Source organism: Ursus maritimus, unplaced genomic scaffold (assembly GCF_017311325.1).
Source record: "Ursus maritimus isolate PB19 unplaced genomic scaffold, ASM1731132v1 scaffold_33, whole genome shotgun sequence".
NCBI classification, from domain to species: Eukaryota; Metazoa; Chordata; class Mammalia; order Carnivora; family Ursidae; genus Ursus; species Ursus maritimus.
Window position 1 is genome coordinate 30,019,009 of NW_024425897.1, and position 25,820 is coordinate 30,044,828.

The following is a 25,820-nucleotide window of genomic DNA, read 5'->3' on the forward strand; positions in this document are numbered from 1 at the left end:
TGTGTGAGTGAATGTAGATGTGTCGCCGGGAGGAGACTTCTGTATCCTTTCCATTTTTCATGCTAGATCAAAGTCATTTACAAATGATATTGGTAAGTTTTGGTACATCCAACAGCACTGACGAAAGGAACGAAAATAAACGAAAGGAGGAATTTAGGGAGAAAGAAAGTGTAATTACCGAAAGAGTAGGAAATTAATGACCATAAAAGCAGAAGTTAAGGGATTAAAATAGCAAAAAACAACTTGATGAACCAGTTTTTAAAAATAAAATATAAAATCTTACTATAAATTTTTATCCAAAAATGGGGAGGAACCACCACTCGTGGGGAAATCACTACAACGGACGTGCCATGCAGGCTTGCATTCAACGTAGCTACGGTTTTACTTACGACTCTGCTTGTCATGTATGTCACGGACATTTCCTACGTTTTAGCTTCCTATGAATGCCGTGGTTATCGACACACAACATTAAATCTTCAAGTTGTTGATCTTGGTCTCAAGGCGTCATTATTGAATAACTGGAAAACTGCGCTAGCTGGAGGCCTCCCTGAAGACGCTCAGGAAACGTTCAGGAGCACAGAGCTGCGCCAAGTGGCCGGCTTCTTCCCAAGACCGACAGGACAAGAGCAGCTCTGCAGCAGCTCCTCCGGCTTGCTGTTTACTTCGTCCCCCTCCTCAGTTACAGTTTAGATGCTTAGAGACACTAGTTACAGGGTAACTCCTTATCCTTGATGTTATTCTTTGCCGCTCAGTCTTTGGGACGAGTCCACACCTGGTCGCAACGGGCTAATGATTCGACTAAAACTGATAGTTTCGGGCGCCTGCGTGGCTCAGTTGGTTAAGCATCTGCCTTCGGCTCAGGTCATGATCCCAGGGTCCTGGGATCGAGGCCTACATCGGGCTCCCTGCTCAGCGGGGAGTCTGCTTCTCCTTCTGCCCCTCATTCCACTCTCATGCTCTTTCTCACTCTCTCTCAAATAAATAAAATCTTTAAAAAAATAAAACTGACAGTTAAGTTTGTAGTCACTTTCCACCCAACTTACTTTGGTACTAATTTCTTGATAAGTTAGTTGATTTCCTAAATGAATTGGATCAAACTACTAAGTGCTTTTTAAAAGACAAGTTTTTTTTTTTTTAAGTAGGCAATTTATTTTTTTTTTCAATTTTTTATTCATATTCCAGTTAGTTTACATACAGCGTAACATCAGTTTCAGGTGTAGAATTGAATGATTGGTCACTTACGCACAGTGGTCATCACAAGTGCCCTTCTCATTTAAGTAGGCAGTTTAGTTAATACCCCCATGTCTAGTTTTTCACACTTCACAATGGGGATGGGACCTGTTCTCTTGGTTTGTTTTGGGTAAAATTGGATCTTGGCCTAGAAGTCTCTAATGTGTAATGAAGTCTTAATGGTATCCAAAGACTATTACACTCATTAGGTTCATACAGTTTTCAGTATGAATTCTCTGATGTTTGATATGGCTTGAGCAATAACTAAAAATCTTCCCACATTACATATAGTTAGAAGCTTTATATTTAGCATAAATATCCTGGCATTCAGGAAGAGGTGAATGACAAGTAAAGGCCTGTCAGTATTCATTGCATTTAGAGAGGTTTTCTGCCTCATGAGTTATCTCATGTTGAGTAATGTCTGTTCTGTACATGCAGGAATTATCTTCGTAGAGTTTGATTCCAGCTTGAATTTTCTGATGTTGGGTTAGAAATCACTAAAGTTTTTTTTTTTTTTTTCCAGATTTAAAATGTTCCTAAGCTTTCTCTCAAGTAAGAATTCTCAGATAAAGACTAAGTTTTTTGTATTGGCCAGGAGAAGGCATTTTTTGCTTGGTGCAAAAATGTCTTCTGATTTTCCTTCTGCTCTGTATACAGTTTTTACATTCCAGCTTTTACATACTCTCTGAAACAGGAACACAAGCTCATGGCTTAAAAGTTTTTCCATTATTTTGTGTTGGGATGAGTAATCTTCATAAATATTCTAGACTCCAAGTGTGAAACATGAAAGAACAAAAAACTACTTTGATTTACAACTTTGGATGAAAGGAAATTTCTTTCTTTCTTCCTTCCTTTCTTTTTTTTTTTTAGACTTATTTATTTTTAGAGCAAGCAAGAGAGCACAGGGTGAAGCTGCAGAGGGAGAGGGAATCCCAAACTGATTTCTAACTCAGCATGGAGCCCAATGTGGGGCTCGATCCCACAACCCTGAGATCATGACCTGAGCTGAAACCAAGAGTTGGACGCTCGACCGACTGCACCACCCAGACACTCCTGGAAGGGAGGAAAGTTCTATACTAAAAGTATGATCATTAAACTTTCAGTGATGTCACTGAGGCGTGACTGGCACAGACAGATCTCAATTATGGATTTGTAATCTAAAAATTGGACAATAACACTGAAAATTAGAAGATTTTTGTCTAGGAAAGTGAGAAAGGATATTAGAGAAAGGGGTAAATCAGTGATTCTCACACTTTGGCAAGCATCATGTTTACCTAGCAGATTTATTAAAAATAAATATAAATAAATAAAATAAATAAATAAATAAAATATCTAAGTCTCATCCTCTGATAAAGAGCACATGTCTTAAAAACCTGGTTAAGTGATTTCACTGAACCTTAAACTTTGAAAACTACTGGATGAGATAAAGGGCAATAATACAGGAAAACACTGTGAGGTTAAGGAATTGGAGTAGGCAGTTTGGAATCATAGCCTTCACTGTATATCTGGAATCATGTAAGAAGTGGTGAGCTCTCTACCACCAGTCTGTAGTCCTTGCATCCTCCAAAACACTCTGTATCTGTCTTAACACTTAACTTTTTTAAAGATTTTAATTAATTAATTAATTAATTTTTGAGAGAGAGAGAGAGAGAGCACGGTGGGGAGGGGCAGAGGGAGAGGGAGAGAGAGAGGCTCAAGCAGAATCCCCGCTGAGCGTGGAGCCTGATGCAGGGCTCTGAGATCATGACCTGAGCCAAAACCAAGAGTCGTCTGCTTAACCGACTGAGCCACCCAGGCGCCCCACATTTATCCTTTTTAAATATTGGTTTATATCAATGCTGCTAACCCAAAACCTCCAGGGGCTTCCCTGCAACCATACATACTTCATAATGACAAGAATAACAACAAATGTAATAATAGATAACATTTAATGAGTACTTTTATTTAAACCAGTGCCACAAAGCTATTTAATTGTAGGTCAAAAATTCAAACCTAAATGGTCTAAGTTGTGACTTGTAAAAGAGAAATACAACATAGGACTATTTATATAGTCTATGTGAAATTTCAAGCTCAACTTTTCAGAATGAAATATAAAGAGAAATTTTTTCTAGCTAAAAAAAGATTTAGGTCACTCTAACTCTACGTACCTGGTTGAACTCTGGAAATCATTACTGGTATAAATACTACTTCTCAACACATTGTATAAGTATATACAGTTGGTATATATTAATTATAGGCAGTGATGCTACCCAGGGTATGTCTGTTGTTTTTTTTTTTTAAGATTTTATTTATTTATTTATTTATTTATTTATTTATTTGAAAGGGAGCAGAAGCAGGGTGAAGAGCAGAGGGGGAGGCAGGCTCCCCGCTGAGCAAGGAGCCCCATGGGGACTCAACCTCAGGACTCCGGGATCATGACCTGAGCTGAAGGCAGATACCCAACCAACTGAGCCACCCAGGGTATGTCTTATAATGGTTTTGCCTAGTTCTGCTTAAAATCTGGCTTTATAACAATATGCTGATTTCTCTGCAAAATCTTTAAACCTTTTCAGCAGTCTCATCTAGATGGTTTTCCTGCCTTTGGTGTTGTAGTGGGTGCTGTGGCATACCGTCTCCTTCAGGACAGAGGCACTTGTCTCTCCAGACGCCCATTGTGGTGCTTTTAAGGGGCCATAAATGAGTCCCTCTCAAGAAATTGCCCTCAGCCGAAGGGAGCTGCCTCTCCCAAAATTCGCCTCCTTGGATTCAGCCCATACCCTAAAACTGGTCAATGTAAGGGTACAAAGTCCCCACTCCTTTACCTCAATTTTGTTCATCTCTGAACAGCCAAGCTGAGGCCTCTGTTATAAAAGCATCACTGTTCAACTTTTTCTTCTGTCCAGTCCTGCTTGTCTCATTCCCTCACAGTGGTCAATCCTGAGAGCAGGTCCTAATCCAGCAGCTGCTTATAAAGTCTGTTTCCTGCAAAACTCAACCTACTGCATGTGTATACTTATTGTTCTAGCTACCTTATAAATCTGTTAGAAAAATAGATTTGTCTCATCCTTTGTTATGTACCTTACTATTAAAGTCCTAGGCTTATATAGTATTCTATAAGAACACAGAAAGAGGAAGGAAGATCAGGGAAGCTAAGACAGAAAGGAAACTATTATGAAAAATACAGTTCCAAAAATGAAAAGATAATTTTTCTAGGCATATTCCATATAAATTAACCAACCAATCTAATATCTAATGACAGCCTGTTTCCAAACATGGGAACAAAAATAAATACGAACACTTTTAAGTAGGAAAAAAAAAAGGACAAACAGGAAACGAAGAATAATATATGGCATAAAGGCCATAGGGATAATTTACATGGTTCAAATTACAAATCACACCACAGTTCATAAATATGAGATCAAAATTCATTAGAATAGACAAACATTAATTTTGGAGACTTGGAACATCACCTGAGCATGGAAATGTTACAGTGCTTCCTCATGCTGTGACTTTCCCAATTAACAGGATTACCAGGGGAGTCAGTAATTCTAGAACTACACCTGAAAAATTTTATTTTTGCCTTCTCTAAATCCATTCCCTTTCTCTTGATAATTTATCTCTATTTTTTAAGGAAACAACCCTTCTGTGTTTAGTCCGTGTGGTTTCAGTGAAGCTTAGGACAATGAACTGTTGGTTTTATACAGTGGACCAAGGCCTGGACAATCAGTCATTGTGACTCTGTTCAGGTATGGGCGTCTGACCTTATGAGAGTCAATCCCTACATATTTGCCAGAACCATTACGAAAGTACGCGTATTTTCCTCTGTTACTTCATGAGGAAAATGAGTGAAAATGAGGCCCACTGGAAGAATAGAGAAAGGGAGACAGTAGTCTGTAGGTGATTGAAGCCCTGGATCCAGCCATTCCTGAAGCTTGACCTCTGTTACAAAATGCATTTCCTCTGTTAGTTTAAGCGACTTTGAGCAATATTTCTGGCATCTGCAGTCAAGAGTTTTAATACAAACTTAATGAATTAATTACATATGGTGTTTCCAGCATCAATTCCCATGCCAATACTGAAAAAAAAAACAAACCTTAACCTAGAGCATTGAAAACAAGAAACAAAAAGACAATCACATGTATGTATTTATCAATTGTTGCAACTCTACTTTCTTTAATGCATGTGGATCTCCCAAAACTGTCCCAAATCTTCTATGAACAGAATTTTTTTTTTTTTTTTTTTTTTTTTTTTTTTTTTTATAAGTAAACCCTACACCCAGCTCAAACTCATGACCCCAGGATCAAGCGTCGAATGCTCTACCAACTGAGGCTGCCAGGTGCCCTTCAGAATGTTATCTTTGTGTTGAGTTCTATCATATCTTACATACCGAAATGTCCTCACTGGTCTCCACTTGTCTGTATCCTGTCATCAGTCATTCTTATAGGTGTCTATTTCTCTCATGGACTTTTCCAGGCTGTCCTTCCATTCTTTTATGCCCAATTCCAACCCTAGACCCTAAAATAGTTCTTCCCTCCTCCTTAAAAATAGTTCTGCATCATTTTAGGCCAGTAGAAGCTTTTCACCATAATATATTCATTCATAATTATGAATAAGGAGACTTGGGTTAGCAAGAGACTAAAGTCCCTAATATGGAAAGTTCTGGGAAGACTATAGGATTAGGGACGATGCATTTACATTTATTTAAATGACATAAGATGGCAATCCGGATGGGAGGATCGTCTAAGAAAGTTGGTTCAATCAGAGTAGTAGACATAGAATATATTTTTGCAATTTGCTAAAAATATCTGCTTGGGAGTTATATGAGACTATAACTGAGTAGCTCTGGCTTCAGCTAGAAAGGGAAGATTAAGTTAGCGGTAAGTGGAATAAAGAAAAGAGCTCAGGATTTGGATTTCTATCTAGACTTCTTTTGATATGTTGCATTTTCATTTTAATTCAAAGGATTTTCTAATTTTCTTTGGATTTTTTTGAGTTAGGGGTTACTTAATCTGGGGACTTCCTGCATTTTTCCTGGGGTTGATTTCTTTCCTTTTCTTTTTTTTCTAATTTAATTCCACTGTTGTCAGAAAACATACTTTGTATGATTTCAGTCCTTGTAAATCTACTGGGACTAATTTTGTGGTCCAATATAGGACCTATCCTGGAGAATGTGCCATGTGCACATATAAATTATGCATACTTAACAGTCTTTAGATAGTATTGTTAAATAAAAATTAAACCAAGTAAATTTTAAAGACCTAATCGACTTTATTATTCAATTCGTGAATCTGGCAGCGTCCCCTCTAGCAGGTAGAGAGGAGATCCAAAGGGCTACAGGAAAAGGAAAAGTTTTAAAAAGCAGGACAAAGAAGTTATAAATAGAAAAAAGAATTATTTTAGGTGAGGTCACCCTCATCTGGGGACAAAGGCGTTTTAGTAGGTAGATTACTCCCTCTTCCTTTGGGCGATGAAAAGGGTCCTGTGACAGGTGACCGTATTGGTGCTGACCCGTTAAGGGAAGTTGAGACTGCTAATGTTAGGTTAGGTATTACGTCTGGGTTTACAGACTTGGGCCCTTCACCTAAGGGCCCCCGTTTTGGGCCTGTGGTTTTCTCTTTAACAGTGTTCTCTAGATGTCAATTATTTTGTGTCTCTTCAGTTCTGGCTAATTTTGTCTGGTTGTTTCCTTTTATCTTTAATATACCATTTACTTTCTTTTGGCTTTGTTGGTTTTCCACTAGGTTTTTGAGACTTTAATTTGCTCCTTTTTTTAGTGCTTTTTTGTTATAATTACTCAAGATTGTGAGATTTTCTGCTGTCGCTGCTTTGTTTCTCCCACAAATGCTTATAGAGTGTTGTCTACACTTTTGTCTTTACTTCCCTATTTCATTAAAACATTCGTTGAATAGAAAGCTTTTTAAAAAAAATTTTTGTTTAGGCAGAAAAGACTTTTAAAATTATGCTATAGTTTTATTGCATTGTAAGGAGAGAATTGTTCGATCTATTTTGGACCTGCAGTTTGCTCATGACCTGCTTCTTCCGTCCACCGCAGTTTCTCCTGTACGCAGTGCTCTGTTGGTTTGCGCACTGCTGTTCAAGACTGTTGTGTGACCCTGTGACCTGCAGCCTGCGACCTTACAAAGTGTCCTTCTCTTCTATGCCTGTGGATCGGAACCCTGCCTTGTTTGACCTCAGGCCTCAGCATGTTGGCCATCACACTGAGGCTAGAGCGCGGCCGGTCCCGTGAGGCTCCGCCCCTCTCGGCAGATCCGCCGCCTGCTAGAAGCCCGGCCAGTAAGCAGGGTCCCTCTGCGGAGGATTCTGGGAGATGTAGTTTTCTTCCGGCGCCGTCCCGTCCGGTTCATCGGCGCATGACGTACTTCCGTTGCGCCGCTCCCGCGGCTGTAGTGGGGTACGCGCCTCCAGGGCTGTTTCCGCCTCGGCGTTTGTGGACCGGAGCGGGCCCGGGGAGTTCTGAGTTTCCGTGGCTCCGGACCCGGCGGAGGCGCACGGTTAGCCCCCGGCCGGAGCGTCCTGTGCAGACCAGCAGCTTGGCCGGCTGAGCCCCCTCGGTAGGTCTGGGGCGTGGTCGGAGCCAGCCTGGTCTCGGGGTCTCCCGTGTCAGAGCCGCGGTGCAAACTCATGGCTCCGACCTCTTGTGCCCAGGCCCGGAGGCCGTGTCCCTGCGAGGGACTCAGCCCCGGATCCACCCTCTGTGGGGCGTGGGGGTCCCTCGTGGGTGGGCGCGGATGAGGCCAGCAGGGAGACCCTCACGGTTCGGTTCTCTGCTCCGCAGCCTGCACGAAACAGCGCGGGATGGCCGGCAGGTTCCGGACAGCTTCGTGTTGGGTAAGTAGGGACTCTCTCGTTTTAAAAGCTGACTCGGCACTGAGGACGGACACATTCATCTTTTTACCGTCACACCCAGGGCCCGAACTCGCGTGTTCCCTCCCCTTGCTTTCTCCCCCTGTCTCTGATCTCCAGAAACGTCCCTTGTTTTCTGGCATTTTGTGTCCAGTGCCCTCTCCTTCGGAAGTTGCACTTTATTGCCAGCTGCGGACCCTGAACTCTGAGGGTACGAGGGTCCTTGTTAAGGAAGCAGGAAGGAGCAGTGTTGGAGCAGGGGAGGGCCGGTGGACCCGCGGGACTGTGCGAGCGGTTGATGAGGTCAGCGAGTGATTGCACAGGGTGGTGATGCTCGGGAGCACTCGGGAGCACTGTTAGAAGAGGCATCCAGAAGAAGAGTGTAGCTCTGTAGGTGTTGACTGTGTGGTGCCTGCAGTTGAGTCTGCAGCTCAAGTGGGAGTTCTCAGTTGGAAATATCCAGATTAAAGGTGCTTATGCTGGTGGAAGCTCAGGGTGTGATGGAGTAGAGCCCTGAAAAGTGGAGGATTTGTGGCAAAGACAAGGAAGGACAGCGGTGCACAAGGCTTGGGGTGCAAGAGAGGTGTAAGTTTGGAGAGTGGCTGTTTCCCTGCAAATTTGAGAAAAGAGAACTTCCTGAAAGCCGTGATATGAAATACCTCAGAGAAGTATTTCATGAGACAAACAGTATCTCTCGGACTTGGTTATTTATAAGTCCTTTTTTTTTTTTTTTTTTAAGGTTTTATTTACTTGAGAGAGAGCGAGTGAGCACACACGCACTAGCAGGGGCAGAGGGAGAGGAAGAGGGAGAAGTAGACTCCTGGCTGAGCAGGGAGCCCCAGTCCGGGCTTGATCCCAGGACTCTGAGATCATGACCTGAGCCCAAGGCAGACACTTAACCGACTGAGCCACCCTGGCGCCCCACCTGTTTATAAGTCTTAAGCAATTTTTCTGTACTGGAGAGAGTGTTGGAATGGTCACTTCCTGAGAGGTAATGGTGGTGTTGCAGACTGGATTGCATAAGGTTGTGGACAGTGGAATGTAAAGAGATGATTAGTGACGGTAGGGACCCTTTTTAGGTGGTATGATGCTTCAAGTGTGACAAGAAGAGTGTGGGTGCCAGGAATAAGGCAGTTTACCGAGTGGCATGAGTCATACAATTAACTTTAAAATTAAGGATCTTTTTATTATTTAATTCTTTTAAGTAATCTCTACACCCAATGTGGGGCTCGAACTTAGAACCCTGAGATCAAGAGTGGCCAACTCAGCTGGCCAGGTGCCCCAGGATATTTTTATGCTTAAACAAAACCATACGGAAAATACAGTGAGAGAAAACATTGTATTTACAATAGCAAAAAAGAAAGATAAAGTGAGCAAACAGAATCGTACCTTATGAAGAATAAGTAAGTAAACAAAGAAGACTAAATGAAGACTTTAAAACTATTGTATAGTATTAGTCGGTACCATTCTTAGCTAGGTACTCCATGTGTATGAAGTTGTTAAAGTCTCATGACCCAATGAGGCAGGTATGTCCCCACTTTACAGGTGAGGAAGCTGGGAAGCCTGTCTATGGTCCCAAACTAGTAAGGGACCCTAGAAAACCAGCATTGCAGAGCTAGGATTCAAACAAGGCAGTTATCTTCAGAGTTTGTGCTCTTAATGCCTCTTACTTTTTTTTTTTTTTTTTTTTTAAGATTTTATTTGATAGAGAGCAAGCAGGGTGAGCAGCAGACAGGGAGAGGGAGAAGCAGACTCCTCACTGAGGAGGGAGCCCGATACGGGACTCGATCCCAGGACCCTGGGATTGTGACCTGAGCTGAAGACGGATGCTTAACTGACTGAGCCACCCAGATGCCCCGTGCGTCTTACATTTTGATGTGAACAGTATTTCCTTGTTTTTGAGTGCACATTTTAATTTAACAAATGTTTATTGATTATTACACCAGGTAATTTTTCTAGGGCATGGTGGGATGAACAAGATTGACAGGGTCCATGACCCCATGCAGGGTATAGGAGATGGTCGAACATACAGAGGAGCATGATACACAGACAAAAAAAGATGAGAGTGTTATGCACATGAAAGGGAGCATCTGAGTGGCTACTTTAGATTGGCACCCTTCTTGAGACAACATTTACATAGCATCTGAGTGACAATTTGATGGTCATGGGGTGGCGGGGGTAGTGGGGGAGGAAGCATTCCAGACTTTTATTTCTAGGTTTGTATTCCAAGCAAGCGGCAGCTGCCTCTAGTGGAAAGAAAGGCTGGAGTGGAGAGGGATGGGTGTGTCAGCCAGGACCAGGTTGGTAGGGCCCTTTAAGTGAAGGGAAGGGTCATGCTGGAAAGCCCTAGGAGTTTTTAATTTTATTTCATCTTGAAAGAGTTTTGAAACTCTAGAGAAATCACAAGAATAGTATAAAAAACTCCTGTACAGTGTTGTATAAAAAACCCTTCACCCAGAATTGTCAACATGTTGCCATAATCGCTTTGTGCACACTCTGATTTTCCTCCCTTCCTCTTTATTGTCCCAGCCCACATCACTTTACCTCTGTAGGCCAGCTCTTGCCTACACACCTCGTCTTTTCGCCCCAGCCCTCCCTCCCTCCCTCCCTCCTTTTCCTTCACCTCTTTCTCCTCCTTTCTCTCCTTTCCCTCTTATTTTTATTGACACAAATATTCCCGTGTAAAAGAGTGCTTCACCCTCCTGTTCTGCTCCCCAGGAAAGACTGTCCTCCCGTTTGTTATGTACCCTTCCCATTGTTTTTCTCTCACACACGTTTTACGTGTGTGATCGTGTACGCTGGTGTTGGTTTTGCATTTTAGTATGGAAATGGCTTTATTGCTTTTCCTCTTTAATATAAAACAAATTTTAATTGCATCCTTTTAGAAAATGGGATTGTAAGTAACACAGCCAAAGCCCTTTGGTCAGCATTTCCTTCCTCTAATGTCAAGAGATAGTCAGTAGCAGGCGCCTATCTCGGGTCAGGAGTCAGGCCCCATGTTGGCGTGGAGCCTACTTAAAGCAAAAAACCCCAAACGTTTAAAAAAGAGGTAGTCATTAGCTTGGGGGGTTTCCACCCAGACCCTTTCTACAGGAAACAAGGTTTTATGTTTTCTTCTCTTCTATAAACTGTGCAGTTTGCCATTTCCTTTCCATTTATTTTAGAATTCTGGGCAGTACGTATAGAAGGGCGTTTCCTTTTATAATAGCTCCATTTTATTATCCTGCAGTGCGTGTGGGCCACATTTTATTGAGCTGTTTCTCTACTGATGGGGATTTAAGTCTGTGGCGTCACCTCCTCGTACCCACAGTTGGTAACCACTAGGGCTTCGTACTTCCTGTTCTCAGGCCTCTCCGCTTTTGTATTCTTTTGAGACACAAATATATTTAAACTTCTTTAAATAACTGATTAAAATTACTTATGAATTTTATAGGTGATGAGGTGGAATTTTAGGTGTGCTTAATTCAACATTTGAAAAGTTTTGCTTTTATATGAGTTGCATCACACTGTGTATAATTATTCTACAGTTTGAAAAATGTCTCTATAGGATGAATGTACCGTATTCTTACTTAGCTAGCCTCTTATTGGTGGAAATTTAGGTTGTTGAGCTTGTCACTATTACAGACTTTGAAACCGTGAACAACTCTGCACATGTATGGGTATTCCTATCTTGCTCATTTTTGGTGACATATTTGGTACTTTTCAACATTCTCTTAGAACACAGTTCAGTTTTACAATTACTCTCCTGTCCTAATCCCTTTTCTCTCCTCAGAGATGATCAATTTGGTGTATATTCTTCTAGATCTTTCTACATACGTTTGTCTACAGCCGTTTATATCCTTAAAATGTTTGGTTTATTTGTCTGGGTTATTACATAAATGGGTTTCACTCTGTATAACATTATTTCTCTTTTTTCCCGCATGCAGAAAATATATTTGTAGTTGTATCTGTGATGTTTTTATACATATATATCCACTTGTGGCTTCTTTTGCCTTGCTAAAAATTTAATTGAGTTCTAAATTATAGTAAAATGCATAAACCTTAAGTGGAATATTTATATTCTTTCAGGTTCCTGAATCCAATTCCAGCGAGAGGGGTGGGGGTGCAGTTCCCCTACACACAGCATCACGCAGTTCTTGGACACCAGCAGGTGTCTGAGAATTCAGCTTCATTCTGTCACTGTCTACCCAGGGATGGGGGACACTCTTCTGGAAACCAGCAGCCCTTTGGTAGGTTACTTAGGGACTTTCCAGAACTTGCCTCATTAACATAACAAAAGATGCCTTGATCATGCTTATCAGAGGAAATTCCAAGGGTTTTAGGAGTTCTGAGCCAGGAGCCGAGGATGAAGACCATATACATATGGGAAGTATGTTTTGGACATCTGAATGACCAAATATTCTTAAAAATCACAAAATTACAGCATACACTGAAGACAAATCAAAATCAAGAATTCCAGCGCCCTAGCAGTTTCCGTTGTTCTCCCTATCTCCACTGCCGCCCCCCCAACCCAGCTGTCACTGCTTTATTTGTATTTTTTTATTCCTGTTACAACACCATTAATTTTGCCCTTTTTTCCTGTTTTTAGCTTAGTGTAATTGGAATTGTGCAGTAAAGTATCTGGCTTCTCTCAGTCAGCATAGTTCGTGACTAACATCCAAGTTGTAGGGTACTCTGTTGGTATGACTGTTTCATAATTTATCTGCCGAATTCATGTGTTGTCACAACGTGGTCATCAGCAGCATTCGGGCTGCGTCCAGTTATTGGCTATTTTGAATAACACTGTTACAAACATTTTTGTACATTGGTTCTCATTTCTGTTAGGCTTATACCAGGATTTCTCAGCCTCGGCACTACTGACATCTTGGGCTGAGTTACTCTTCACTGTGAAGGACTTTCCTGTATGTTGTAGGGTGTGGAGCGGCATCCTTGGCCTCTACCCGTGTAGATTCCAGCAGCTCCACCCGCGTGGGACCAGCACAAAAGTCTCAGTGACACACATCCCTCTCAGGGGACAAGCACCTGGCACATACCTAGGAGTGATGGGGGTGTGTGTATTTAACTAGTGAACACGACCGGACACTTGCCAGAAGTGCTGAAACCGCTCTGTGTCCCCGTCTGCGGTATGTGAGTTCCAGGGGTTCTGCATGGAGCGTTTTCCCGTAGGATGGATCCATCCTGTACTCAGCTCTTCTACTGATGCTTAGTTAACGTGACATCCACTCTATTTCTGAATGTCTCCTTGGGTTTTTTAAAAATAAATTCCCAATTTCCTTTTAATCTATTGCATATGTTTTTTCTGTATTTCTTAACATTTGTAATAGTGTACACTCTAACGGTTATTTCTGAGGTCTGCTAACGTCTGGATCATCTGCGAGTCTCTGTTGTGTGCTCTTTCCTTTGATTTATCAGTCTTGTTTTCTTGCCTCTTCACATCTCAAACTTTTCTGTTTTATGCCTACGTTGGTATAAGGGACAACCACAGAGACCGAAGTTCAGTGTTACCTTTTAGCAGAGTGTTTCCCCTTTCCTCTGCTGTGCAGACAGGGAGATGGCTGGTGACGTCATCAAAGAGGCGTGGAAGTGGTTTGGGAGTGGGGTGCCACTTCAGTTAGGGTACATGCACCCGTGGTCTTGGTGGTAGGGTGGGAGGGGGATTGCATGCTCCCCTCTGTGGTTCTTTGTGTCGTCAGTGCCTTGAGACTGTGGGAGAATCAGTCTGCCATTCCAGCCCGACTCCTGTGCTCACCAGCACTCAGCTGATGCGCCACAGGGAAAGCCTGCTGTCCGTGGGGCATCAGAGGCACCCCTGCCTCTTCTCAGGCTGGACAGATGCCCCCAGGGAAGGAAACGGCCAGCATTTAACTCACCTGGGAAGAGCTCTGATTTTTAAAAGTGTTGAATTTTACCACATTACTTTGTTTCATCTATTAAGATGATTGGTTGGCTGTTCTCTGCTAATTTGCTGTTGTGACTTATTTCACTGATAGGGTTTCTTTGTATGGGTATTTTGTTAGTTCTGGACTGCCCTTTAATTTTTTGGATAAATTTCCTTGTCATAGTTTGCTCTGTATGTGTGTACAGGACTCGTACTTTACTAGTATTTTTATACAGGTACTTTGATCAGAGTTAACAATAAGTGAGTTGAGACTATGGTTTGTGCTATACTTGCCTGGTTTTGTCTGTGGGGTTGTGCACGTCTGTGCCATGTACTGTACCAGCATCCTGTGGTTTCCAGGCTCAACATCCTGTGAGACATGCTCCTGAGATGTCGACAGAACTTACTTTTAAGGGTAGTGTGGGCGCATGGCCTCCCTGGAGCAGAGGGTGTACCTTCGATTATTACTTCTGTTTGTTTTGTGATCATGGATTAGTCAGTCTTGCTTTTTTTACTTCCTTCTGGGCCAACTTGGATTCTTTTTACTTTCTTAAAAAATTTTTATTTCTTCTGAGTTTTCAAATTAATTGGAACAAATTGGTTAACTCAGTTAGTTCCACTACCATGTTTGCTTTGAAAACGTGAATTCAACACAGTTGATTTGTAGGGAGTGGTGTGAGCCTTTTGACTTCACACAGCCCTCTTTCCACCACTTTATGACCAGCTGCAGCCCCTCTGACGTCCAAACACTAGGTCTTTTCCAAGGTAAAGTGATGTAGTGTCATTTTATGTATTTCTTAAACATTAAATGTGTAAAACTGCTGCTGTTTTTGATAGGTTCCTGGTGTTCTTTTGCCGTGTTGCCGACAAAGGTGTGCCCCGCCCCGTTCGCCCTGAACTCCCCGCGGGTTTGCTGTGTGACTTTGCATAGAGCTGATTTTTCGCAGCATACAGTAGAGATGCCTCTGTATAATAATCTCATGTATTTAAAAATCTTTATGTTGGAGTTATGGATTCTGTCGTGGTCATAGTAGTCTTCTATTTTTAATTCCTTCATTTCTTGACCATTTTTGACGAATAAAAACTTTTTTAATAGTTTCTCTGTATTTTATTTTTATTCTTAATAAGCTCAAAATACAGGGGCGCCTGGGTGGCACAGCAGTTGGGCGTCTGCCTTCGGCTCAGGGCGTGATCCCAGTGTTGTGGGATCGAGCCCCACATCAGGCTCCTCCGCTATGAGCCTGCTTCTTCCTCCCCCACTCCCCCTGCTTGTGTTCCCTCTCTCGCTGGCTATCTCTATTTCTGTCGATTAAATAAAAATAAAATCTTTTAAAAAAAAATACAGTAAAAAGCTTAAAATAAAATAAGCCTCCCGGTTTGCTCCCACTGTCCTCTTCTGTCCTGTTTACGTACTCGGCCCCTTTGGTCTGTGTTCACTCTCGTGGCGTCTGCCTTAAGCTTTTACACTGTCGCACTGGTGTGCCTTGCTTGGGTTTCTCCGCTGTGAAGTCGCTGGTTTGGCAGGTGGCCTGGGCTAGATCTGAATGCAGGAAGTCACAGCCTCATCCTTCTCCATCACAACCTCAGATGTGCCTCTCCGCCCTCCCTTTCCTTGGCTCCAGGGGTTGCTTAGCGAGTGCTCATGATGTTCCAGTCTCATCTTCTCTGGTCACTTTCAGGCGTTGGACAGTCCAGTTCATGCTCTTAATTCCACCTCCTGTTCTTGCCCCACTCCTGTGGAGGCTCCTCCTGGGTTGGGAAGACCAGTGATTAGTCCAGAGAAGCTCCTGTTGTCAGATGGTTGGTGCTCAGCACCAGGTGGTTGCTTGGAGCCTGAGACAGGGCCTTACCCTGTATTTCCATGTTGTGAGCAATTCTCTCACTTACCTCTGCAGACTCCCCCAGAATTGCATTCACTGCGTCTTCCCTCCTGGGTCTCCCTTCCTGCAGGCAGTGCTGTTGGGTTTGGAGTCTGTCAAGGGTGATCAATTCCGGGAATCCTTGAACATCATTTCTCAGCAGCCTTTACAGAGTGTTCCAGAAGCCTCTGTCTTCAGAAATTCCCGGAGGGGAACAGATACCAGATTCCTGGTTTACTGAAATCCCTGAACACAGGTCAGTCCTCCTGACTGTGGGCTCCCTTCCCTCCCTCCTTTCGTGGCCCCCTTCAGGGAATTCTGTCCAGCTACTTCTTCACCCCCTCGTTCCCCTCATTTCTCATCCCTCAGACACCCTCACCTTCTCAGAGGGCAGCGTCTTCAGTTCACTTGGCCAGGATCCTTGCTGTCTTCCCCAGCACCCGTCTCCATGTGCTGGTCATCTCCTGTCAGGATGTCGTCTGCTCTGACTTCACTTGATGCCCAGAATCCAGCCACTGCGTATTACTCCAGTGTTCCCACCACCTTCATCGCCCCCAGATCCAGGACCCTCCCTTCTCCACAGCAGTCAGAGTAATCTTGGGTGGTCGTCAGAGCATGCCACTCTTGCTTGAGGCCTTCAGATGGCCTCTCCTCACTTGGAATGATATCTCAAGTCCTTCCCATACCCCGTGAGCACTGAAGGCCTGCACCTTTGTTTTCATGCCTCCTGGAAGGCTCTTCTGCACAAATCTTGGTGTCATTCTTACATCGCTTGGGTTTCTGCCCAAAAAGTCCCTTTCCAGAGAGCTTCCTGACCACTCCATCTGCCTGGGACTGCCTCCCTGGACTCTCTCCCCTTACCCTGCTTGATCTTGGTAGAGCACCGTCACCACCTGCTTGTTGGGTGGTTATATATATAGTTTACTGTCACCTCCCCCTGCAAGAATGGAGACACACTAAGTCCAGGGACCACGTCCATGGCTGAACCCCCAGCACCTAGAACAATCCTGGCACATCATCGGTGCCTCAGAAATGCTTGTTGAATGATCCCGTGAGGACCTATAACTTGTTACTAGTTTTTTTGGTCCCACGAAAGGAACTTATTATAAGCATTCTGGGTAGTTCACAGAGATGTCAAGAACCACACTTACAGGTGGAACAGACAAAGCTGCCTCACAGCTGCCTGGTAGGGACTGCCACTGCACAGCCACCCACAGCAGCTCTCCGTCATCCGCAGCTCTGCAGCACTGGGTGAACCCTGGTTGACCTCAGCAATGGGCCCCTTATTTTCTTGAAAGAAGGCTAGGAATTTACTTATTTGGCCTTTTTTTTTTTTTTTTTCATGGTGCCAGGCTCTCACTCTAAGACTCAAGATGGGTTGAGCAGCTATCAAGATGACAGATAGTTCGGAGGGTCACACCTTCCATGTGTTTAGAATTGTTCTCTCCACCTCTGGGCAAAATATATCCTGGATAAGTTTTTTATCAAAGACTTGCAACAGCTGTTGCATCTCCATGTATAGATGCTTGTTTCCCTCTGCATGACTGAAAGCTGCTGCTGCTTTTTTTTTTTTGTTAAAGATTTTATCTATTTATTTGACAGAGAGACAGCCAGCGAGAGAGGGGACACAAGCTGGGGGAGTGGGAGAGGAAGAAGCAGGCTCATAGCAGAGGAGTCTGATGTGGGGCTCGATCCCATAACGCCGGGATCACGCCCTGAGCCGAAGGCAGACGCTCAACGACTGAGCCACCCAGGCGCCCCTGAAAGCTTCTTCTTACTTTATTTTATTTTTTTATCTGAGAGAGAGTGCAAGCAAGAGAGCAGGAGCAGGGGGGAGTAGCAGAGGGAGAGGGAGAAGCAGACTCCCCACCAAACAGGAAGCCCGACAAGGGGCTCGATCCCAGGACACCGAGATCACGACCTGAGCCAAAGGCAGATGCTCAACCAGCTGAGCCACCCAGGCGCCCCAAGGCTGGAAGGTTCTTGAGGGCTGAAGTTGTGTTCGTCCTGAAATTTTAAGGACCAAAAACAGTATCTGGCACATGGAAGCTCAAAAGCTTTTTGTTTTTGTTTTTTTTTTTAAGATTTTTTTGTTTATTCATTTGAGAGCAAGTGAGTGAGAGAAAGAGCAGGGGAAGGGGCAGAGGGAGAGGGAGAAGCAGACTCCCCGCTGAGCAGGGAGCCTGACAAGGGGCTCGATCCCAGGACCCTGATCATGACCTGAGCCGAAGGCAGACGCTTCACCGATGGAGCCACCCAGGTGCCCCGGTTTTTGTTTTGTTTTATTTTGAAAGTCTGCTGACCTGGGCACAGGAGGCAGTCTGTGGAGGAACATTTCTCTGTTCCACATCACCTAATGTAATGGTATCCAATTGAATGGGATGTATATTATTCCAGGGCTTATTGTCATTCAAGGATATATCTATGGAGTTCACCTGGGAAGAGTGGCAGTTACTGGACTCAACGCAGAAGTACCTGTACAGGGATGTGATACTGGAGAACTATAGCCACCTGGTGTCTGTGGGTAAGTGCAGCTTCTCTGTTGATCTCAGACTGTGAATTATAAGTTGCCATCCTTTTTCTTGGCTGCTCTACCCTGAGGTCTCCAAAGTACTTCATGGTTATGGGCTTGAACTTCAGAGGTCAAAGGCTCATAGTCCCTGTTTGGCCCTCGTGTCCTCATGGTAGTCTTTCCCCCAAGTGCAAGTGAGCAGTTTCATTTTGTAGTTCTGGATCCCTTAGTCCCTAGCAGCTTGGCCCACATCCTTTATGATTTTCCACCAACAGGGTATCATGGTACCAAACCTGATTTAATCTTCAAGTTGGAGCAAGGAGAGGAGCCATGGATAATAAATGCCAAAGTTTCCCGTCAGAGCTATCCAGGTGGGTGAGCGGGAACCAGGAAGATGGGGGTGTGGGCGTGAACCTCGGACAACGTTGTGTGGAAGCTCTCCTTTGAAGCCCTTCAACCATTGGGGCGACTCGGGAGGAGCCCACGAGCTAGCTCCTTGGGAAAGGAAAGGACCATCGCTCTGCCCACGTTTGGGCTTTCCTCTCTTGGGTCCGAGGGGCGGGCATGCCCTTCTTATCTGCACTCTGCTCAGATGTTGCTTTCTGGGCTAGTTCCCTTCCTTCTCATGGTCATGGACTGCATCAGCCGCCCCGCCTCCAGAGAGTTCGTCTCCTCCCGTCGTGTGACTCCTGCCCTCTGCTGCCCTTATGTTGGCTTTCTGTCTCACCTCCACGGATGAATCCCTCGGTCTTTCCCGTCCTTTGCTCGACAACACCTTTTTCGGAGATCACATCACTTCCGATTCTCTCACTTTGAAATGATAGCTGTTCCTTTCCTGAAGGATTCTGAAACCTAGCCCAGTCTCACCTGTGTCACAAAGTGATTTTATCACCTTACATTTCCTGGCTCCTCTTTATGCTTCTCTTCGGAGTCATCTAGAGGGGTGTGTTTCCCAAATCCGGCTGTTCTCTCTCCAGTATTGTAACAGCTGAGAGGCTCTTGGGCTTAAGCGTTCTCTCTCCCGTGTTGTAACTTCCCATGGACATCCTCACCCTCTTTTCTTCTGTGCTCTCATCCCACATGTTAAATGCTTGTAAAGAGCCCTGGGCTTCCTCACTTTTCATTCTCAGTAGCAGAAATGGGAAGGAACTCTTCATCTTTGGCCTCTGCACGTTTCTTCCTGCTGCTGTTGCATTTGTGGTACCATATGCTGGGCTCCCCAGGCTCACCTCCGCTGCCAGTCTTAGTACTGCTTCTGTTTTTGCCTCTGCTCTGTCTTCGTAGCTCCTGTCCCCTCAGTTGTCACCCAGACTAGATCAGTGTTCTCTCAGGCACGGGTAGCTCAAATTCTTAGCCATATTTGAGAATTCTGGTCTTCTCCTTAGCTATTCTTGCTGGATTTGTTTTCATAAGAATCCTATCACTAGTCTGAGCAAACAAACAAGTATCTGACATCCCTGATTCAACCGCAGTAAAGAGTAAGGAATTTATAGTGTCAAATGACAGTTGTCTGTCATAGGACAGCAGCTCCACAGTGGCTTAATTCAGAAGCTTAGTGATGTCAGGGGTGCCTGGGTGGCTCAGTCGTGATTTCGGCTTAGGTCATGACCTCAGGGTCCTGGGATTGAGCCCTGCATCGGGCTTGTGCTCAGTGTGAGGTCTGCTTGAGATTCTCTCTCTCCCGTCATGATAGATTAGATAGATACATACATACACAGGTAACTAACTAACTAAAAAAACAAAAAACAAGCAGCTTGGTGATGTCAGCGATCCATCTGCTTCCCTTTTCTCACCCTGAGATGCTATGCTTTACTTTTCCTTTGTCCTGGTAGGTTCCTCCATGCCAGGCATCACACGCAGACACAGCGGGAGTCACTGGATAAGTCCTGTTTCTTTCCCCAGAATCCCCTTCACCAGTCCCCAGACTCTTCCTCAGAAGCCTACGGCATGTTTTCTTACAACTGACTTGCCAGCGCCTGAGCTAGCTGTGATATGGGGGCAGGGAGGGCTCGCTGGGGGACCACATGGACCCTGTCCTCACCAGTCAGGGCTGGTGCTCGGAAGGAGGGAAGTTCGTGTGGCTGTGCAGTGAACACTGTGAGTCCTACCTTTGGGTGTGCCTCACACCTGCCCTCTCTCCACCTGTACGGCTTCAAAAATGCTCATGTTAACATGGAATGTGATCACCCCTGCCCCAAGGGAGGCAGCACGGCTTCTCATCCTGGACCCAAGGCCGGTTGCGAGTCCAGGATTTCTTGAGATGGGTGTGGTACCTTCAGACAGGTGTGGCTGTGGCCTCACAATCTGAACCGACATGGGGTTAAAAGATCAATGGACTATTCTAGACACATGGAGTGGTGGGGAAGGATCCGGAAGCTATGATGGAAGCTCTTCTTTGCAGAGGGGTGGATGGGGATAGCAGTCATCACTGGTCTGTCACACACTTTCCTCTTGGAGAAGAAAAATCAAAGAAGACTTCTTGCCCTAGCACTGGCATACCTTCCCTGTTCACTCCAGTCTTTTCTTTTTGTCCTGCATGGCCACAGATGAGATGAGGCTTGGTGAGAATGGTCCTGTCTGTTGGTGCAGATATGGTTGTATTTGGGGCTAAAGAATCACAGGCTGTTACCAGACCAGGCTTAGGTTTCCTTCAGAACCTAACAAGTGGGGAGCCTTGAGTGGCTCAGTCACTGAAGCGTCTCCCTTCGGCTCTGGTCATGATCTCGGGGTCCTGGGATCGAGCTCTGCACCTGGCTGCCTGCTCATTGGGAGTCTGCTTCTCCCTCTGCTTGCCCACTCACGCTCTCTCTCACTATCTCTGTCTCTCTCTCTCAAATAAGTAAATAAATAAAATCTTAAAAAAACAAAACAAAAAAACCACTCAACAAGCTTCTAGTCAGTCTTCTTTTTTTTCTGACTAATTCTGTGAAGCCAGTACCAGCAACCAAAAGTTTTCTGAATGTATATTCAAGCCTGAGAAGTCTTCTGGCTGCTGGTCTTGGTATTTTCACCCCTGTCCTTGAGTTCAGTAGCCCTACTTGGAGGCACAAACCGTAATGCGAACTGTTGCCGCATGAGTGGGGAGAGAGGGTTTATCAGGAGATCCTGAGGAGGCAGGAGAACCCCGATGACCCCACAGGACAGCTGTAGTGACACATCGAGGCTGTGCCCCTGACGAGTGCCCTGTGGGCCTCTCACTCAGCCTCGTGTTCCTGTTGGGCCTCGTCACTGTCCGAGCACGTGTGTCACCTGCTCACCGTCCCTGGAAAGTCTCTTCCTTCATGGCGTTTAAGACCTTTTACATGTTGTTGAGTCTTGCTTTTCCCTGAGCACTGAACTTCAATTTGTTTGCCTACTTTCTGTCTCCACTCCGTTTGGGTATTTAGCTGAGATTTCAGGTGTGGTCAGATCCACACGAAGTCCTCCATTTTTCCTCCAAACATTTTCCCTCTCAGAGAGCAGCACTTCCTGTTTCTCAAGCCTAAAATCTGGAGTACTTAAAGCCTCCCCTTCCTCACCTTCTCTTTCACCCAGTCCTTTGGTAGATTTTCTTGATTCTCTCCAGATGCATTCCACATTTGCTCAGCTCCAGAGTTTAGTCCAAACCTCTGTGGCTCTTCCCGCACTACTACAAGGGCGTTCTCATTTCTCTCTCAGCCCTTCTCCTATTCGTTTTCTACATAACAGCCAAACATCTTTTAAAAGCACAACACGAGGTGCGCCCGGGTGGCTTAGTCGGTGAAGCATCTGCCTTTGGCTCAAGTCATGATTCTCTCCTCTTTTCTTACCTTTAAACTTGTAGGCTTCACACCCAACATGGGGCTCAAATTCAGGACCCTGACAATAAGAGTCACAGACTCCACCCACTGAGCCAATGAGGCATCCCATTTTTTCTGTTTCTCAACTGTGCCAAACAGGTGTTCCCTTCTCAAGAACTTTGTATGTGCTTTTCCGCCTGTTTGGAATGTTCCTGCTCCTAACTTTCCTGTGGCTAACTCAGTCTTACTTTATGTCTCGTCGTATCCTTTGGAATGTTATACCCTGGTTGCTCTGTATCCTCTGCATTCACTTTTTGAGTAAGCCCCGTGACAGTAACATGCAGAGGGAGCGTAAGTGGTGTTGGCTCCTAAGTGTGGGCTACGCTTTTTAAGCCTCTTGTTCTCTTGTTCTTTTTCTTTTTTTTTTGAGGGAAAAAGAGAACGTGTGTGAGCAGGGGTGGGGGGCAGTGGGGGGAGAGAGAATCTCCAGCAGGCTCCCTGCTGAGCACAAGCCCACCGTGGGGCTCGATCTCACCCTGAGATCATGACCTGAGCTGAAACCAAGAGTTGGACGCTCAACTCACTGAGCTCCCATGTGGCCCTAAGCTTCTGTTGTAAAAACCGTTTTTGATCACTGCTAATTTGCCATCCATTTCCATAATGGGATTTGGTTTGACACAGTTCCTCATGCTCCAAAGCTCAGATACACGGCACATGTGGGCTTGGCCAGTATTGCTTTTGAAGCAGTGTCTGAGGCCTGTTATTAAGAAAAAAACACCCATTACATGGCAGTTTTATAGCTCTCTCATTCCACCTCAGCTACATTGATGATTAAGAAATATATATATGTATATGTATTTTTTTCTAGAAGGTTGGAAAGAATGGTACCAGAAAAATCAAGATGAGTTTGAAAATGTTGAGAGAAGTTATGCTTGTGGTGCATTTGGAAGACGTCATATAAGCAGAAGCCATGTTCCTTCAAGACGAAGAATCCATAAGTACAACACACATGGAAAAAGTCTGACACAAAACTCAGGTTCAGCCAAAAGCTGTCTGAGAAAAAATCCTGATAAATTCCACGAATATGAAGAATCCTATTTTCTTAAGCATCAGAGAGCTCATAGTGCAGAAAAAAACTGTGTGTGTAATGAATGTGGGAAAGCCTTTCGTTGTAAATCACAGCTGATTGTCCATCTCAGAATTCATACGGGAGAGAGGCCTTACGAATGCACCAAATGTGAAAGGGCGTTCAGTGCCAAGTCAAACCTTAATGCTCATCAGAGGGTCCACACGGGAGAAAAGCCCTACTCCTGTGGTGAGTGTGGGAAGGTGTTCTCCTTCAGGTCACAGCTCATCGTCCATCAGGAAATTCACACAGGGGGGAAACCTTATGGCTGCAGTGAATGTGGGAAAGCCTACAGCTGGAAGTCACAGCTGCTTTTACACCAGAGAAGCCACACGGGCGTGAAACCTTACGAATGTGGGGAGTGTGGGAAAGCCTTCAGTTTGAAGTCCCCCTTCGTCGTGCACCAGAGGACTCACACAGGAGTGAAACCCCATAAATGCAGCGAATGTGGGAAAGCCTTTAGAAGCAAGTCCTACCTCCTGGTTCACATCAGAATGCACACAGGGGAGAAACCCTATCAGTGTGGCGATTGTGGGAAGGCCTTCAGTATGAAGACACAGCTTGTTGTTCACCAGGGAATCCACACGGGAAATAATCCGTATCAGTGCAGCGAATGTGGGAAAGCCTTCGGGAGGAAGGAACAGCTCACCGCGCACCTGAGAGCACATGCAGGCGAGAAGCCCTACGGGTGCAGTGAGTGTGGGAAGGCTTTCAGCAGCAAATCCTACCTTGTTATACACCGGAGAACGCACACAGGAGAGAGACCCTATGAATGTAGTTTCTGCGAGAGAGCCTTTTGTGGGAAATCCCAGCTCATCATACACCAGAGGACTCACTCGACAGAGAAACCCTATGAATGCAGCGAATGTGAGAAAGCCTATCCCAGGAAGGCATCGCTCCAGATACACCAGAAAACTCACTCAGGAGAAAAACCTTTTAAGTGTGGTGAATGTGGGAAGGCCTTCACTCAGAAGTCGTCCCTCAGCGAGCATCAGAGAGTTCACACAGGGGAGAAGCCGTGGAAATGCTCTGAATGTGGGAAATCCTTCTGTTGGAACTCAGGGCTTCGAATACATCGAAAAACTCACAAGTGAGGTTAGAATGAAGTAGATGGTAGGAACTGCCTCACAGACGTCGATCCTCAGGAGACTTCACATGATAATGGAGATGGGATGCAGAAGCGGCAAGGCCTAAACATACACCCCTGTCAGCTAAGTCGTACACAGACCGTTGTGTTTGGAATGAATGGGCAAAAGCTCTCAGAAATAAGGCCTCCGAGTCTCGGTAGATGAGAACGGAAGGAATGAGGAGCAGTAACTATGAAGTGCGGTAGCATCGTGATAAAGATGAAATTCAGAGAATTCATATTTAAAACTTCCCAAGTCTAATAACCAGGGAAGCATTTTCCCACAGGAAGTGTGTCCGTGTGGAGAGTCACAGTCCAGACTCGGAGCTGTGTTTTAGAGTGAAGAAAACCTCAGTTTTCAATGGTGGAACTTTTAATGGTGGAGTATGAAGTTGTTTTTTATTTTAATATGTAAATAAAGCAATGGTCAGGAAAACATCAAGGAACAGATTCTGAAGGTTAAGGGATATTTAGTGTGATTTTCCTGAGTAACACTGAATAGCAGTTTTTAAAATTTTGGTATTTTATTTTTTAATGTAACTTGTCATACATATATTTGGTAGTTTGTGGAGTAACATCCCCTAATATTCTCCATATTAAATATAAATATCAGTTTTGTCTCTTTGTTTCTTAGCAACTGAAATAATGTGGCTTTTAAATAAATGGGAAGATGCCGTTCCCCAAATGAGTTTACTAGTCGGTGAAGGTGGGTCTGGCAGTTACCGCAGGGCTGCTGGGAAGAGCACAGGGAGGTTGTGTTTTAGCCGTTCAGTCTGTTCTGCACTGACGGGCGACAGCACCCTCGTTTTCTTTGGGGGAGCGCCTCTCTGGCGCGTGCATCCCCGGCTGCTGTCTCTCGGGGCACCTGTTCCATGAGCTGCAGGCGAGCGTTATGCCCATTGCCAGGTCAGGGTGGCCTCGTTCCTGGAGCCCGAGTCTGACTCAGCCTCATGTGAACCAGAAGGGACACGTGGGACTCACTCACTCTTGCCCCAGAATGGAGGACCATCAATTTGTTCCTGCTGTAGTGGTTTCCCAGAGTAAGTCGGGTGCTGTCGCTCTTTGAACCTGGTTTTCTGGCCTGTGTGCTTCCGCCTCTCTCCAATAAAAACTTTTGTTTTTTTTCCCCGCTACAGTTAAGGAGAGTGAATTTCCATCTCACATTACTGAAGGGCTTCAATCGATAAATTGTTGCTGGTGAGTGGTGTATGCGTCACAGATCAGATGGAAACTTCAGCTCAGAGTGTGAAGGGTTACTGCTTGTACAGGTCAACAGTCTTGTGGCCCTGATGATAAGATCCTGGGAACACCGAGGGCTATTGCCATAGAAGAATTTTTAATTGATGAGGAAATCTGACACAGGAGCTGGGATGGCTACTTCTGGTCGTCTTAGCTCCTAATCACAGCAGTGACAGACGTGACGCCCTGAAAGGTCTTCTCGAGGAAGAGCATTAACTGTGACTTTGCTGAATTAAACCGTCCACTTCA

At 44.8% G+C, this 25,820-nt stretch overlaps 1 protein-coding gene across 7 annotated transcripts; it reads left to right on the plus strand.

Moving 5' to 3' along the window:
- Positions 1–3,626: 3,626 nt before the first annotated feature.
- On the plus strand, positions 3,627–25,820 carry LOC121099745 (zinc finger protein 26). 7 transcript variants are annotated; one of them, XM_040620078.1, is made up of 6 exons: positions 3,627–3,690; positions 7,262–7,503; positions 8,006–8,058; positions 18,208–18,334; positions 18,598–18,693; positions 22,949–25,820. In XM_040620078.1, exons 2-6 carry the CDS (start codon positions 7,413–7,415, stop codon positions 24,298–24,300), a joined length of 1,719 nt encoding a protein of 572 aa, XP_040476012.1. In that variant the 5' UTR covers positions 3,627–3,690; positions 7,262–7,412; the 3' UTR covers positions 24,301–25,820. The 7 variants fall into 7 exon arrangements, with proteins under 7 accessions (XP_040476012.1, XP_040476013.1, XP_040476014.1 ...); XM_040620079.1 differs by having other exon boundaries at positions 22,952–25,820; XM_040620080.1 differs by having other exon boundaries at positions 18,226–18,334.

What these genes read in the sequence shown, in the direction of transcription:
- LOC121099745 (XM_040620078.1), top strand. Translation starts at nt 7,413, where the DNA reads ATGTTGGCCATCACACTGAGGCTAGAGCGCGGCCGGTCCCGTGAGGCT. An exon ending in TAGCCACCTGGTGTCTGTGG is followed by an intron (nt 18,335 to 18,597) that starts GTAAGTGCAGCT and finishes TTCCACCAACAG; the next exon opens with GGTATCATGGTACCAAACCT. An exon ending in TTCCCGTCAGAGCTATCCAG is followed by an intron (nt 18,694 to 22,948) that starts GTGGGTGAGCGG and finishes ATTTTTTTCTAG; the next exon opens with AAGGTTGGAAAGAATGGTAC.